Source organism: Macrosteles quadrilineatus, unplaced genomic scaffold, assembly GCF_028750875.1.
Source record: "Macrosteles quadrilineatus isolate MER2022 unplaced genomic scaffold, UCM_ALF_1.0 Scaffold_9__3_contigs__length_116548681, whole genome shotgun sequence".
In the NCBI taxonomy this organism is placed as follows: Eukaryota; Metazoa; Arthropoda; class Insecta; order Hemiptera; family Cicadellidae; genus Macrosteles; species Macrosteles quadrilineatus.
In genome coordinates this window covers 102,498,823-102,514,431 of record NW_026542602.1, presented here as the reverse complement: position 1 = coordinate 102,514,431, position 15,609 = coordinate 102,498,823, and the positions used below count along the sequence as shown (strand labels likewise).

At 33.1% G+C, this 15,609-nt stretch overlaps 1 protein-coding gene across 5 annotated transcripts; it reads right to left on the bottom strand.

The window, feature by feature from the left end:
* Window positions 1–742: 742 nt before the first annotated feature.
* Window positions 743–14,495, bottom strand: LOC129002167 (keratin-associated protein 19-2-like). Of its 5 annotated transcripts, XM_054429774.1 has the most exons (7): window positions 14,462–14,495; window positions 8,226–8,358; window positions 6,113–6,145; window positions 3,695–3,826; window positions 2,540–2,632; window positions 1,821–1,880; window positions 743–1,292 (listed from the first exon to the last, which is right to left on the bottom strand). In XM_054429774.1, the coding sequence occupies exons 1-7, from the start codon at window positions 14,480–14,482 to the stop codon at window positions 865–867; spliced, it is 900 nt and encodes a 299-aa protein (XP_054285749.1). In that variant the 5' UTR covers window positions 14,483–14,495; the 3' UTR covers window positions 743–864. The 5 variants fall into 5 exon arrangements, with proteins under 5 accessions (XP_054285749.1, XP_054285751.1, XP_054285752.1 ...); XM_054429776.1 differs by lacking the exon at window positions 3,695–3,826 and having other exon boundaries at window positions 744–1,292; XM_054429775.1 differs by lacking the exon at window positions 1,821–1,880 and having other exon boundaries at window positions 745–1,292.
* Between the last annotated feature and the right edge of the window lie 1,114 nt (window positions 14,496–15,609).

Here is a 15,609-nt window from a genome sequence, read left to right as displayed (position 1 = left end):
CTTTGATGTGATTAAAATATAGTTTACAATATATTTAGCTAAGGTGAACTCTTACACCTGTCTTGAAAGTAAACTGTAAAGGAGATAATATTTACAAAATAACTTTATCTCTGAATGCAAAGACCACTAATTTTTTGGAGGTAGTTGATTTGGAGTTGGTACTTAAACTTAACATCTCATGACACTACAAATTTATTTAACAAAAAGAATAATGTTCGGTGACAACTCATACAAAAACAAGTATTCAAATTTGTGTACTATGTAATATTTAATTTGTTCACCAGTATCTTCAAGATTTTAAAACACTAATGTTGTATTATAGTTCCTTGATTGATAATAATGTAAATAAAAATGTTAAAACCGCCCACACTACCTTACCTCAATCCCTGATGATTTTATTTTATTTCTATTATTATTAATTAAAAATCTTGAAATGACACAATTTATAGCACCTATCTACTTTTTCCATTAAGTAGTTTTAATGTAACTAAGCTGCTAATAAAATTAGTTAGCCCACATTGCTTTTGATTGATTAATGATTTTGGAAAAAAATGTTCCAAATTCTATCCTTTTACTTATGATCTGTTAGCATTAAACCAATGCAATCACACAACAGCTCTTACACAATTTTTTAGTGAAATATCAAGGTAAAAACATATCGTCTTTTAGTAAAAAAATTTTTATTAACGTAGTACCTAAATAAATAGCTACTTTATACACAAATTTACACTTTGGTCTCTGATTTACACATAAATAGAAACAGTTTCTGGTTCATAAGGTAACTTGTGACTGAAGAAATATTTTAGAAAACAAAACTCAAACTGTCAACTTTTAAAGTTCTTAAGATTGTCCTTAGGGATATTTTCAACCCCTGTAGTTTGAGTAACCGTCGTATCCTCCTCTGTATCCTGAGTATCCTCCGTAACCACCATATCCTCCTTTGTTGCCGTAACCATAATCTCTGTCATAACCGCCGTACCCTCCTCTGTATCCACCATATCCTCCGTAACCGTCAGAACCATATCCTCTGTTTCCGTAGCCACCATACCCATAACCACCAGAGCTTCCATAACCTCCGTAGCCACCGTATCCACCATAGCCGCCTCTGTTGGGATAGCCACCATATCCATCGTAACCGCCTCCATATCCTCCGTAATTTCCTCCATATCCTCCGTAATTTCCTCCATATCCTCCGTAATTTCCTCCATATCCTCCATAACCGCTTCCGTACCCTCCGTTGCCGCTTCCGTATCCACCATATCCGCCATAGCGATTTCCGTAGCCTCCGTAACCTGCAAAAGATTAAGTCAGTGTCTAAATTAATTTACCAGATTTTGGTGTTCGTTATTTGTTTTTTACTATTAAATTGTTTCTAACATAACAACTACCTGATAACGTGTAAAAAACAATGATAGATAGATAGATTTATTTGATCATTGTAGTGTTGCAAAATAGACTTAGTAAATAAGCAATTCAAAAATTACAAAGTAGTAAGTAGTCTGATTAAAGTGGCTATATTAATTATTTTATTTTTAAATTGCTAACAATGTGCTTTCAAATCATGCGAGTGATAACATGTGCCTAAAATATCTAAGTGCTCCACATTTAGAAATCAGTGTTTATACCTATATTCTCAAAGTTTTAGCTAGAAATGTTATTTTCAGGTGTGACTGTGAGTACAATGACTGCACAATTTAATCCTAATACTTTTGAAATGAACATAGTGGTCATAGTGCTAGTATGATGAGTGATTTGGTATAAGTGATTATATAGATAGAACATTCTGGTGCCAAAATGTGATTCAATTATGAAACTTTAACCTGAGTTGTAATAAGTTTGTCTACTAGCTGGCCCATCGTACTCTGAAAACCTTCCGAAACCTGCAAATTTTTTTAAGATTCACAATTTATAGGCTTACTCTAAAATAAAGTTCTTAATATCAGATTTTAATGGGGGTTTTCAACTGTGTTACCAGTTCATTAATTTAGTCACAAGACTAGTTCTTCACTGTGAACATAATTTCTAACTCAATAAAATTCCAAATCAGTTCAACAGGAACTCACTCTGCTTTAACACAATCTTTCTTTAACTTTTATTATTCATGATGATAACATTTCAATAGGTAAAATAAATAGCTAAATTCTATTTTGATGGCAAAATCTACAATAAACACATTTAACCGATGGTAATTTTAATTTTTATTAAACATCACAATTCAATTCATGAGAGCACAGAATACCTCAGTTGAATCGTACTCAGTGCCACTTATCACTTCCACTGAAACTCGGCTCAAAATGTTTCTGATTTTCTTTACATTCCTTGTATTATACACCTGCTGACCCAGTATCGTACATTTTCCACAAACGTTTCTGTGTGCTATGATTTTAATCAAAAGATCAGTAGATCATTGATATTGATAGTATTTGTAGAAAAATCTCAATCTAATGATTTGATGATGGTTTTTGTTTTGGGATAAATTGTTTAATTTATTATATATTTTTTAAATTTCATCAAACGATTATTCTAAAAATCTACAAACCTGAGCCGTAGCCAGGTCTACCGTAAGGGCCTTCATAGCCCCCGTAACCCCCATAGCCTCCATAGCCTCCATAACCACCATAACCACCATAACCTGGAACATAAATATTATTAAATAACAAAATAGGTTTTAAAACAACATTAACATCTACATGAAAAATCAACTCATAATCTACCATGGTGCTTTATGACGAGTTTGAAATTAATTTTAGGTGCATGTAAAAAAACCAAAATGCTTCATGGACAGTTTGAGTAGTTTCAATCAAAACTTTGTGCCTGTAAACAACAGCAACATAACAGTGTTTTATTTTTCTATTTGTTGCATTGAAAAGGAAATATGTTTAGAAATTATTGGTAATCTTTTTATTAAAACACATTGATTCTAAAAATTGTGCTCTAGTTGTTTTCCAAAATTTGTATCCATTTCTTTTACTTAGTACAATCTATTACTTGCACCTTGTTCCTTAGTACAAAGATAAAATATTATTTTTCATAGTCTGTGCCTTCTTTCAACAAAAATTAAGTAAACACCAGCACCAGATGTACTTCTTCTGTATTTGACATTCATTAAGGTACTTGCTCACTCACTACAGTACAATATTCAGTACATCGATCAATACAGTTGCTATTTGTTTGTGAAATATATAATATGGACATGCTCTACCAAACACCATTATAAACATATTTTGTTAAATTTACTTAAATTGCAATGTAATTGGAACACTTTTTTTGGAATTTGTTTAAAGGAAAATGTTCACACAAACGTCAATGGTTTAGTTGGTAGCTCAATAGAAAGCTAGATGTTTTGTTAGTTGTTGTAATGACCAAGCAATGAATTAAAACTTATGCACCTATGGAAAACATCACAAGTTCCCAGAAAAGCTGCGCTATATTATATTACCCTTCTAAAGTTCAGGTTTACAATTACATGCTTTATTCAACGCTGTCCATCAATTTAATTAATACCTCCCAAACTTATGTCTTAACAATATACCCATATTACTTAAGAGGTTACGTTTCTACTAGATGAGTAAATAAAACCACAATCCAGTAATCCGCAAACATAAATCTAGTCAAATCACACCATCCAGTTTCAATCATCCCAAAAATTAATTTTCCATCCCCACTCCAAATTTATTGTGAATCAAACGTTAACCTCCTGGATATGGTCTGTGATGTGGATGGTACGGGCCATAGCCGCCGTAACCATAATTAGGGTACGGGCCGTAACCGTAACCATGGTATGGGCCGTAACCATAGCCTGGGTAGTCTGGACCAAAGAACTTTCCTGTAAAATCAGTCATGGCTGTCATGATCTTAGACAGTTACTAAATTATTTTGTCATTCAATCCAAACTCATCCTTCAGTTATCTTCACTGTAAAATAGACTTGGCTATGTGGTGAATCATTGCAGGTTCATCCTTGTATTGGGGCGGGGGGGGGGGGGGGGGTATTTTAATTTTCCAATCTTTGCAATTTTTTTAAGAAAGTAATTGAATACCATTTGCTAATGGGTGAGGATGCAGAAGAAAATAAATTACTCCATGTGGTTATTATACATACATTCTACTGTAGTACCACTTGGTTTTATAAAATTCCCTTTGGTTTAATTAAATGAGCTGTGTGCTACGGGATAAAGTTCACAAGGCATAGCCTGCGGGGATTTAAGGGAATTGTCTTGGCCTCATAGACTCATAATCTAGGTGTCTAATTTCATACAATTTGATTACTGTAGTTTTTGCTTTCCCCCAGAAAAAACAGACAGAAACTATGGTGTTTAGATGTCATGATACCACCTTTATGTTATGAAATAAAAATAGTTGCTCTTGCTCATATCATATATACATATACAGGGTGTCTCACGAGAGGTGTCTCAAATTGATTACGGAAAAACGGCTTAACTTACAAGGATGAAGTAAAATTATTTCCCGATAAATCGACCCCAAGGAATAACGTAAAAATATTTTTAACTTTTTCCCACTACAGGGTGTGCCAAAAACTGAGGGTCACTAGTTCGAATCTCGGAATTTTCAAATGTAAACATATGTCATGTTATACATCATTTTAAAGGTATTTGATAGGCAAACATTTTGGCGAAAACAGAAATAAGTTATCTTTTCCCGTTTCAAAATGGCGGCAGTTTTTTTTGGAAAAAATCTATATTTTTTTAATACTCTGTTTTTCCTATACAAATGCATTTATCCCTTCTCCGGTTGAATTTTCTTACTCGTTATGAAATTAGCTTTACTTTGATATGCTACAAGTAACGGTTTTTTTAAATTATAAAAATTCCAAAAAAAATTATTTTTGAAAATTTGCAAATGCTCATTTTTCAAAAATTTCAAATAGCAACATATGTCAAGTGGCACATCATTTTATAGGGCTTTTAATTCCTAACAACTTCGTAATTTACACTTACTTCGTATCTCTTTTAGTTTTTGCGTAAATAACAAAAAACCTAATTTTCCTATATCAAATGAATGTAATTTGGGTTTGACGTGGTTTAACATTTAATCTAATTGGGCCTTTAGTGTTAAACCCAAATAACATACATTTGATATAGGAAAATTAGATTTTTTGTTATTTACGCAAAAACTAAAAGAGATACGAAGTAAGTGTAAATTACAAAGTTGTTAGGCATTAAAAAACCTATAAAATGTTGTGCCACTTGACATATGTTGCTATTTGAAATTTTTGAAAAATGAGTATTTGCAAATTTTTAAAAATAAATTTTTTTTGAATTTTTATAATTTCAAAAAACCGTTACTTGTAGCATATCAAAGTAAAGCTAATTTCATAACGAGTAAGAAAATTAAACCGGAGAAGGGATAAATGCATTGGTATAGGAAACACAGAGTATTAAAAAAATATAGATTTTTTCCAAAAAAACTGCCGCCATTTTGAAACGGGAAAAGATAACTTATTTCTGTTTTCGCCAAAAGTTTTGACTATCAAATACCTTTAATATGATGTATAACATGACATATGTTTACATTTGAAAATTCCGAGATTCGAACTAGTGACCCTCAGTTTTTGGCACACCCTGTATTGGGAAAAAGTTAAAAATATTTTTACGTTATTCCTTGGGGTCGATTTATCGGGAAATAATTTTACTTCATCCTTGTACGTTAAGCCGTTTTTCCGTAATCAATTTGAGACACCTCTCGTGAGACACCCTGTATATATATATATACAGTCTTTATGATTTAGCTTATCAAAAAATTACACTGAGCGTGCACATCCAGTTCAAGTAATTAATTTTATACATTATGAATACAAATTTAAAACAAAAATACAAGCTGTTGATAATAATTTACCCTCACACACCCCACTTCATTTACTTGCTTTATTTCAACTTTTAAAAAAATACACTACCAATCATGATGATACTGTTGTATGAAATTATACAACCATTCAATTGAATAATAAAATTGACAAGATTTAACATTGTGAAAATTAATATATTTCCCTACACAAGCAGTGTATAGATTAGTTTGCCTTGCCTAGATAAATTCCAAAAGAAAAACCATTACCGTTGTTAGTTAAAGACAACAGAATTTCAAGAATAATTTACCTCCTCCATATCCTGGCGAAAATATTCCAAATGCTGAAATATAGAAAATAAATTTAATTTACTTCAAAAATTTAGTTTAAAAAAATTTACTATGAAAACAGATATTACCATTTTTAAACACTTTTATGCGTTTAAACTCATTTTTTACCATTACACATTGCAACTTAATGCCTATTTGTTTATTTTAAAGTGTACTCTACTAAAAAAAAAAAATAAACAGCAAAACTATAATAGTTGGCCTATTACAAATTTCTATTGTATTGTGGCTTTGTTGATGAGCCTGGTTAATTTGAAATTTGTATAAGTGACCAAATAAACATTTTACAGAAGAGTAATGGGAAAAGGTTCAACTTTTACTCCCATTAATTGCACAATTCTAGGGAACTTAGGAAATCATACATTATAAAAAGATTGACAATATTTTGTACACTGAAAGTTGAACTAATATAAATTATACTGGTACTAGAGTTTATTGTAGTATTATTCTTGTTTCTGGTTTAAGCATAAAAATATTAATATTACACTTAAGTAAAATTAGTTAATTGTGGAAGACACAATAGCAGCAAAAGTGACTTTTTATTCTCCAAGTATCTCAGTTCAGTGAACTTTTTACTATGGGGAGGGGAACACTATCCAAGGCCTTCTAGAGTGTTTTTGCATGTCGCTCACAGGATGTCACAGTTTTCTAGATTATCTCGGCCATTGTTTTGTTATGCAACAAGTTACAGAAAAGACTCCCATAAACTTCTTTACAGTCTTTGTGTCCAGTCAGAGATCAAATGGGTAGAAAATGATTGAGTAATTTCATGATTAGGTCTAGTTGAACATTCTGTTTAATTTGTGTAAAATTATTATTGGATCGATTTTTATTTTGAACAATTACAAATTTTTGTTTGAAGATTTTTATAGTTTGTTGTTTGTTGATAAAGTATTTTTTAAAGTTGTTGTTAAAGTAGATTGTCAGTTGTCACGAGTTACTCGCATAATAAAGATAATAAAATGGGTTAAAATGTTGGAACACATTTCCAAACAGCATCCAATCATCAGGTTCACTTGCTGTACCAGTAACATATTTTGTCCAGATGTATTTAACATTTTGTGACATCCTTTCTATCTAAAGCCGGAAAATTGTGTTATCATGTTTGAAATTATTAGCAAAATAAATCTTAAGAAGAGTACTGGACAAGAATATCTTAAGAAAATCTATAAAAAATTGGTTTGGAACTAAGTTTATGTAACTTTTCTTTCTTTCAACAAGATTTCTGTTAGTTTTTAGATATATTACAGAACATTTTTGCATGATGGCTTTGTTGATGACCCTGTCCATGCACAATGACCATGGGAAGTAATTACTGATGGATGGACATCTAGATTTTTTACCTTGATAGCTGCTATCGTATATAGCAATAAATATACCAGGATTCCCCACAAACAATAGTTAAAATTGCAGAAGTGAAAAATCGGAAAGTTAACATATTTTCTGGGTTTTTAATCGTTATTGATGGTCCAGATCTTGTACTCTTGGTGAGACAAATACTAGGACTTCAGTCCCATGTTTTAGGCCTATTAAAAGGTGAAAATTATATAAGTTGATCTCCAATATTTTAGTTAACAGACAGACGATAAACTTTACAATACATTTTCAATTAGGTTTTTCATATCCATGGGAAATATAAATGTTCAAAAGGTAAATTCGACACTCTTACGAGCAGTGAGATGAGCTATAAAACTATTTTAAAAACCATTAAAAATTCAAGGTGTGCCATTTTAATTTAAAGGATAAGATTAGTTTTATATCAATAACCGCAGAAGAAAGGAACTAGATGAGGATATACCAGTAGAGTGGTTTGCTCAAATGATAGTTACAACAGAAATAACTTAGAACTAAGTACAATCAGGAATGGACATCAGGAGTTTTACATTCCAACTGATTCTCTCAGTGGGGCCAAAGACCAAGATACATATTATAAGTATCAATAGAAGCACCTTCTTTTCACTTTTTCTGTGTTTTTATTCAGAATCTGTGTAATCCGTAGGTGTTATTCCGATTTGATTTCTGTCCTCATACCCACCAACAATGGTAAACCATACAATTCATCAAACGAGAACTTACTCCTGGCAGTAGACTCTGAGGCGTCTGTCTTGAGATCAGCTGAGTCGCTACTCCTGGCCTGAGCGTGGACCAACCTCTCCTTGGTCTCCTCAGCTGCTGCAGCCACTACCAGCAGACATAGCAGTGCTACCACCTGTACAAAAAGTACCAATAAAAATCACTACTAATAGTTACTGAATAAAAAAACAATTTCCCTTAATACTGTACAACTATACCGGCATACCGCAGATCAAAAATAAAAATTTAGTTTTATTTAACGCAAAAACAAAACTGGCGGGAAGTATAGTGTTTTCAAAACTGGCTCTAAACACTAATTATGGTGGATTGTAGTTGGAGGGCAAACATTGAACATTCCAATAGTATTTAAATCTTTCTTTGCTAAAAGGACCAGCAGGTACCAGATCCGGGCCCAGTAATTGTGAAATATTTCACTAACTGAACGTTCAGGTGGTGCATATTCTCAATCGAACAGTGATAGCTAAACTAAGGATTTTCAAAATTTTTAGATTATGGAATTGTTTTTCTATTCTTTAGGTGAGGTTAATGATTTTGGGATGTTTAACATGTATATGCGTTAATATTGCATTCTCACATGTTTGCAAGGTTCGCTGGATGGAAAAACTAGATGCTAGGTTTTGTGATTAAGCTAAATCATAAATTATAATCTTCACTTCCGAAGCTCAAATTCCCGAGTTTGTACAGTTAATTCAAGATACACAATAAATTACATATCAATAACATCTATACTCTACTACATTGCGTCATACTTATTAAAAACAGTAAGTAACTTTCAAAAACCAGTAAGCAATCAAGCTCCCAAAACGGGAAAAGCCATAAAAGTCGTCATCTAGAGCGGGATAATTAACATTTCGCAAATGAGTGGCGAGCGGCGACAGGGCAACACAGGGGCGTAGTTGTATACTTGTATAGAACACTGGGTCAGGGCAAGGGGCTTCCTACGTACAGTACGATGGGAGTTTATACGAAACTCCACCAATGGTCATTGACCAATCAAAACTGGCCTTGGCTAGCCACCCACGACGTACAAGACAACAAATACATCATAAGGTGCCGATAATAGTCAGATTGGGAAACATTTTAATTTTTGATGGTAGGTTCTAGGGTAGGTACCGGTACCAATATTGAAAATTGTGTAAATATCTTTATTGGCTATCCCTTAAAATGCGGTAGTGACTGATTTCGACCCAATAGCCTAATCGTAGTTTTTCGTTTGTTAAAAACGACGGTCTTTATCTTTGCTCATTAATTTAGGATTTAAAAATCATACGGGCTAACGGGCATATTAATTTTGGAATGGAACTTAGCTGTAGATGACGAATAAAGGATGTCCGCGTAAGGGTAAAATATTGCTCCGATATGACCGAAGGTACAGTATAGTTCCTGAACGCAAATCAATACGGATTGCTAATAGGTAGTGTAATGGAATGACATGTTTTTAATTCTATCTTTACAGGTAGTTTACACAACTAATTGACAATATTAATTTATATACCTGTTTTTTTTTTGTTTTTTTTTATCACAAAATACACAGAATTGTCAAAGCTTGCGATACGTCATGCATTCAAAAAATAGTTATGAACAAAAAACACAAAATACAAACTAAACATAAACTTTGAAACGAACAAAGATTAATCCTATAGGCCTACCGCTTGCTGTAGTAGTCACAGCGGCATTCTATCGATGGAAATTTTGACTACACACGGAGGGCAGAAGGAAGCATTTTTTGTCAATATGCTGTATAATATAAGTTTAAAGGCTATAAAATATGTTTTCATGATTTTATTACGTCACTTTAACTACGTTCGTTCAGAAATTTAAATTTTTAGCTTAAAAAAGTACTAAACACGGTAGCTACGTTTACGGCAAGTACTGTCATGTTATACAGTATTTTTAAAGGAAAAGATATTTCAGGTTTCTGAAATATCGATTAAAGCATCGCTATTTATGTAAGTAAAGAGTATATTTTCTATTGCTGTATTAAATTATTATGTATGTATAAACGTTTTCACGTTAACTCTAAATGCATGTGCTTTCAATGGTATTCCTTGGTCGCTGATTCAAAACAACTGCTTTATTTGTCGCAATTAATCTACAGTGTGGAGTGAGGTTGCTTTACGTAGTTTCCTTTTCGGCATGTATAACTTATTTATGTTTAAAATCTTTGGCCAAGTATGAGATACAATTTCCTGTAACTTTATAAGGTGGATTTTTACAGTACAAAAAATATATAAATCGCAAGCAGGTGTTTCGTACGTTTTAGAATAAATGTTGTCAAAAATTTCAACTTCGTAATTAAATATGCTACTTAAATATTGTATAACATTAGTGGATTTTCAGCTTTAAAACTGTAATAATGACTTGTTTGATGTTGTGTAAAAGTACCGTTATAGCGATAGCATATCTACAAGCTACAAGCGTTAGCGTGATCGATCGTTATCAGTAATATCAGCTTCCCGTGACCTTCATGCTTCATTGTAGTGTCTAATAAATACGGCAATATCTTCATTGTTGTGTCTAATATCTTCATTGTTGTGTCTAATATATTCATTGTTGACCGCAATTAATCTGCCGAATTCTCAAACACTGTCTGTTAAAATTGTCACTGTCTGCGCGGTTTGACATTTTCAAACCTTAGTTTTTAGCGAATTTCCCTATAAGGAAGTAGTAATTTTTGTCCGATTTTGATGAAATTTGGTTTAAAGGTGTAAAGCGGGATAAACTTGAATGAGTTCGCGAACCAGCATGATCGGACCATGGGAACGGGGCTTTACGGGGGGTTTTATGGGGTAAAAATAGGGTTTTCTCACTTTTGACCCTCAAAACACAAAATTTCCCAATTTCTCTTTAGACCTTTTTAAAGAGCTTAAAAAAACAATTAATTTAGTATATAAAAGTATTTTTTTTTCGGTTAATAGTAACGGAGAAAATTAAAAAAAATTGTAAATTTAAAATTCCCATGTTATTCTTATGGAGAATATTGTCAAATGTTGTAGTTTGCTTGTTTATGGATATATTTTGTATTTTGATCAAATTTATTTATTTTGTACTAAGCTATCAATATTTTACAAAAAAACACACTTTATTAGTTTCCTTGTAGCAGCAAACCTAGGTACTCGTTAAACCTAATGTTATTAAAATATATTTTATTGAAAATCAATTAAGACAAATGGAAATTCGCTTAGTCGGCAGGTTTGCTGCGGCGGGGGTATTTTAGTTACATTATTATGTTTTATCAATTTATAGTATTACGTTTATATTATGGCACCTTATTATGTATAGAGATCTCGATTTCTTAATTTACAATTCTGATTATTTTGTCTGATCGCTGTCTTTCATTTATTTTTTTGGTTATTTTATAATGAAGGAACCCCCAAACAGGCTTTGCCTCGGGGCCCTACATTTTCTCCCAATAAATTGCACAAAAAAGAGAATGAAATTAAAATAATCTAGGTAAAATTCTTAGGTTTCTTTTTTATGTTAATATTGTTGTGAATAAGCCAGTGTTTTTTCTTCTTAGTCAGTCTGACACGTGGGACATATAGTTTTAATAGAATATTATATCAATTTCTTTTAATTGTGTTGTGCATTGTAATTTTAATTATTGTAATACTTGTATTACTGGGAGGAAATAAATATTCTTATTCTTATAAATTGAAAATATGCCAACTACTTTTAGGAGGAATGAACCGCCCGTGATTTTCTTACACTGAGTTATATATCCTTTACAAGTACAATATGAAATAACATTTGCAGTAATAGTATTTTTCATCACGAGGCGCTAAAAGGCTGCTGAATCGCGCTGAGCTTGAAAATATGATTAAAAGAAGTAGATAAGATTGTAGAAATAAGATGTGATATAAGTACCAAAAAAAAGACACTCTCGCTCCGTGTGATGAACAACTATTTACACCATACTGTGTAAATAACCTTCTAACCTTTACAAAATTAGATCACATAATTTGAGGTTATACACAGTTGTCATCAAGGCTTACATTTCTGTTGTTTAAAAACAAAGCTTTAAATGGCGTGTATTAGCAGCGTTTTCAATGCACTGTTAAAATTGTTGAATTTAATTAGCGAACCAAATAATTAACTATATGATTTTTTCTGTTCCCTATATGAAGTTACTCGAAAACGAGGATTTTTGTGGACGAGAGAACTAAAAACGGCTGCTTTCCGGACAGTAGGATGGACAATAACTATTTTTTTTCAAAAATGGGATTTATTTACCAACTAGCTCCTTCCCATTTCAAAACGCATAATTTTTAAAGAGACATTTTCAGTGCTATGTTCAATGAAACCCTTTGATTAATTTTGAAGAAATCTTTTATCGAAATACAGAATTGTTTATATTATAGTTTGACACTTTTCATGGAAAAACCTCCTTGACCTCGTTTTTAGTTTACGCAAGTAACATTTTCAAAGAAAGAAACTCAAATTCTTTTCAGACAAAGCGGTCCAAACACCTCAAAGTTTTGAGGATATCCCGGTAAAAGAACCCGTCCCGCTCGCACTGCACTCCGGGAACCACGCGCCTGTTTTCTGTGTTTAAGAGCCACAGAGTACAGAGAAGTAAGGTAAATAGCATGTCTCCACATGTCTTACTTCTCTATGATACAGCCTTTTGGTATTGACAAACTCAGTCCAACCAGATAACACGGTACCATTGTCGGCATGCACAAGGAGTTGGCGCGGACAGTAGCTTCAAACAATGAGTTACGGTTTGGCAATGATGCGTGGGATAGTGCAAAGTTTGGCACGTGTTTCGCACTTAGACACTTAGGCACTTGCTGGGCTAGTAGCACACGGAACCGTTGTGAAGTGTATCGATGAGCTCAAAGAGGAACAATGATTTGGTAGCTTTTTGTTCCCTTTTGTTAGGTACATTAGTAAAATGACTACAATTATAAACAATACAGTATAAGTTAATTATTGAACTATGAATCCTGACAATCACTTCAATATATTAAATTATTTGTTTTTTAAGATCTTCATAATGGTTTAGAGATATTTATGTTTCGAGGATAAGAAATTAGAAAACCCAATTTTCCCCATAACAAAACAAAGATCGTATTCATGGTCCGATCATGCTGGTTCGCGAACTCGTTGGAATAACTGTGGGTTTATACGTGTGTACCAAATTTCATAAAAATCGGAAGGCCGGAAGGTATAATCGGAAAATTGGAAGGCTCGAGCCGGGATTAGGTCTTAAATGAGACCTACGGTAATAGCTTATTCAATATAGGAAAATTCGCCATAACAGCGTCCGGCGGGCTTTAAAAATCCCGCCTCAAAGGGTTAAATAACTCAGCGTGTTAAATTAATGAATACAATTTTGAAATAAAACTCGCCCTTAAGGTGTGAAATTTACACAGAGATTTCGAAGGTTGTTAATTTACTACAGTGATTAATTATAAGTTCTGTTTGGACAAATGCGTTGACATAGGAATATTTTTGTTGAGTGAAAGGCCGCTTAGAATCTACGCGTGGGTAGATTTAAACACTTCATCTAAACTGCGACTGTATCTGTAAGTGGGTCTGTATGTTAAACCTGTGTGTATACAGGGAAACTCATTAACACTAGATTGGATTAGATTCGATTTTTTAAATGCACTAATCTTTTTTAGGTTAAAAATGTTGGCAAATACAATATATGTCAACCAAATATAGTTACAATAAAAAACGTTATTGTTGTTTAACTAAATTAAAAATTATATTCCTACACCACATTTATGTGGTGAGGATTAACTGTAAGGTGAGGATTGCACTGTAATGTATATTTTACAGTGTTCTAGTTTAGTTTGAGAAAAATGTATGCAACAAACTTTATTTCCTAGAATATTACTAACTATTCAATTTCTTATATAGCGATTCATAATGAAAACGACATTCCACACGCTATGAAGGTAAGGAGTTCGGGGTTAAAACAATTCCTAATTTCCATTCGTTAAAGTCTCTCAGCCAATTTTATGTTGTTATTTTTCATCAACACTTTTGTAACCAACCTAAACCATTGATTATATTTTTTATATCAAATATATCTACCATCGAGATATTATATATATATAATTACAAATATTTTCCAAACGTGCGTACAAAGTCATGTTTTATTAGTTCAGTTTTATCCATTCATGATGGAGTTTAGGTAATTAAAATTTAGTTATAGATCAAAGATATATTTTTAGACTTAATAAAAAAATCATTTATTTGCCTACCTGTCTCGGAGCGAAGTACATGGTATCCAGTATACAGTCCACAAGTACCATGAGTGGTCGGGAGGACAGTTTTATATGATAGCCTCAACAGCCTTGGGCCCCCCCTCCTCCATAGTGTATACTGATACGTGCATTTGGGAAACTATGAAAACTGATACATTAATAAACTAGGTGGCGTTCGCAGAGGCATCCACAAAATTGAGCGGAGTCATCAAGGGTTCATATTATATTGTTTTTGTCATACTGCAGTAAAAACAGTAGTTGTTAATGCATGCGTTGCGGGTCTAAAGTAGCATTTTAAATATTAAGGGTGTAAAAATAGTTGTTAGCCTCTACGGAGTAAAAATCAGCTGTTGTCAATTCAGTTGTAAATTTCGATTGTAAACGATTGCATGTATAGAAAATATGTATCGATTCGTGCTTCGTAATCATTTTAACATAAGTTACAGTCTACAGTCTCTTTCCGTAGCATTTTAGCATTGCAGATACATTAATCCATCCCCAAACTCAACACTGCTCACCTTTACTACATCCTTCACCACACCCTACGTCGTGGACCTGTTTCCCTCTCTTCCCATAGCATTTTAGGATTGTAGATACATTAATGTAATTGCCAAAGACAGTTCCCACGCTCTGCACTGCTAGCCTTACTACATCCTTCACCATTTACTACGTCATAAACCTGTTTCCTTCCTTTCTCATAGCATTTAAGTATTACAGATACATTTATCTAACTGCCCAAACGGTTCCCCCACTCTGCACTGCCAGCCTTTACTACTTCCTTCACCACATCCTACGTCGTGGGGCCTGTTTCCTTCCCTTCTCATAGCATTTTAGTATTAAGGATACATATCAATCTAACTGCCACAGACGGATCTCACACTATGCTGATGCTCATACTTTACTACTTCCTAAGCCACTTCCTACGTCGCGGACCTGTTTCCCTCCCTTTCCTTAGCATTTTAGGATTGCAGATACCTTAATCTAATCGTCATAAACAGTTCCCACACTCCGGGCAGCTTGCCTAAACTACTTCCTTCACCACTTCTTACGTCGCGGACCTGTTTTCCTCCCTTCCCATAGAATTTTAGGAATACAGATACCTTAATCTAATCGTCATAAACAGTTTCCACACTCCCAAAGACAAA

Excerpts from the sequence above, each read along its gene's own strand:
- LOC129002167 (XM_054429774.1), bottom strand. The coding sequence starts at position 14,482 with ATGTACTTCGCTCCGAGACAG. Across the intron at positions 6,146-8,225 it reads CTCAGAGTCTACTGCCAGGA|CATTTGGAATATTTTCGCCA; the intron begins GTAAGTTCTCGT and ends TCTATATTTCAG. Across the intron at positions 1,881-2,539 it reads TAGACCTGGCTACGGCTCAG|GTTTCGGAAGGTTTTCAGAG; the intron begins GTTTGTAGATTT and ends AAAAATTTGCAG.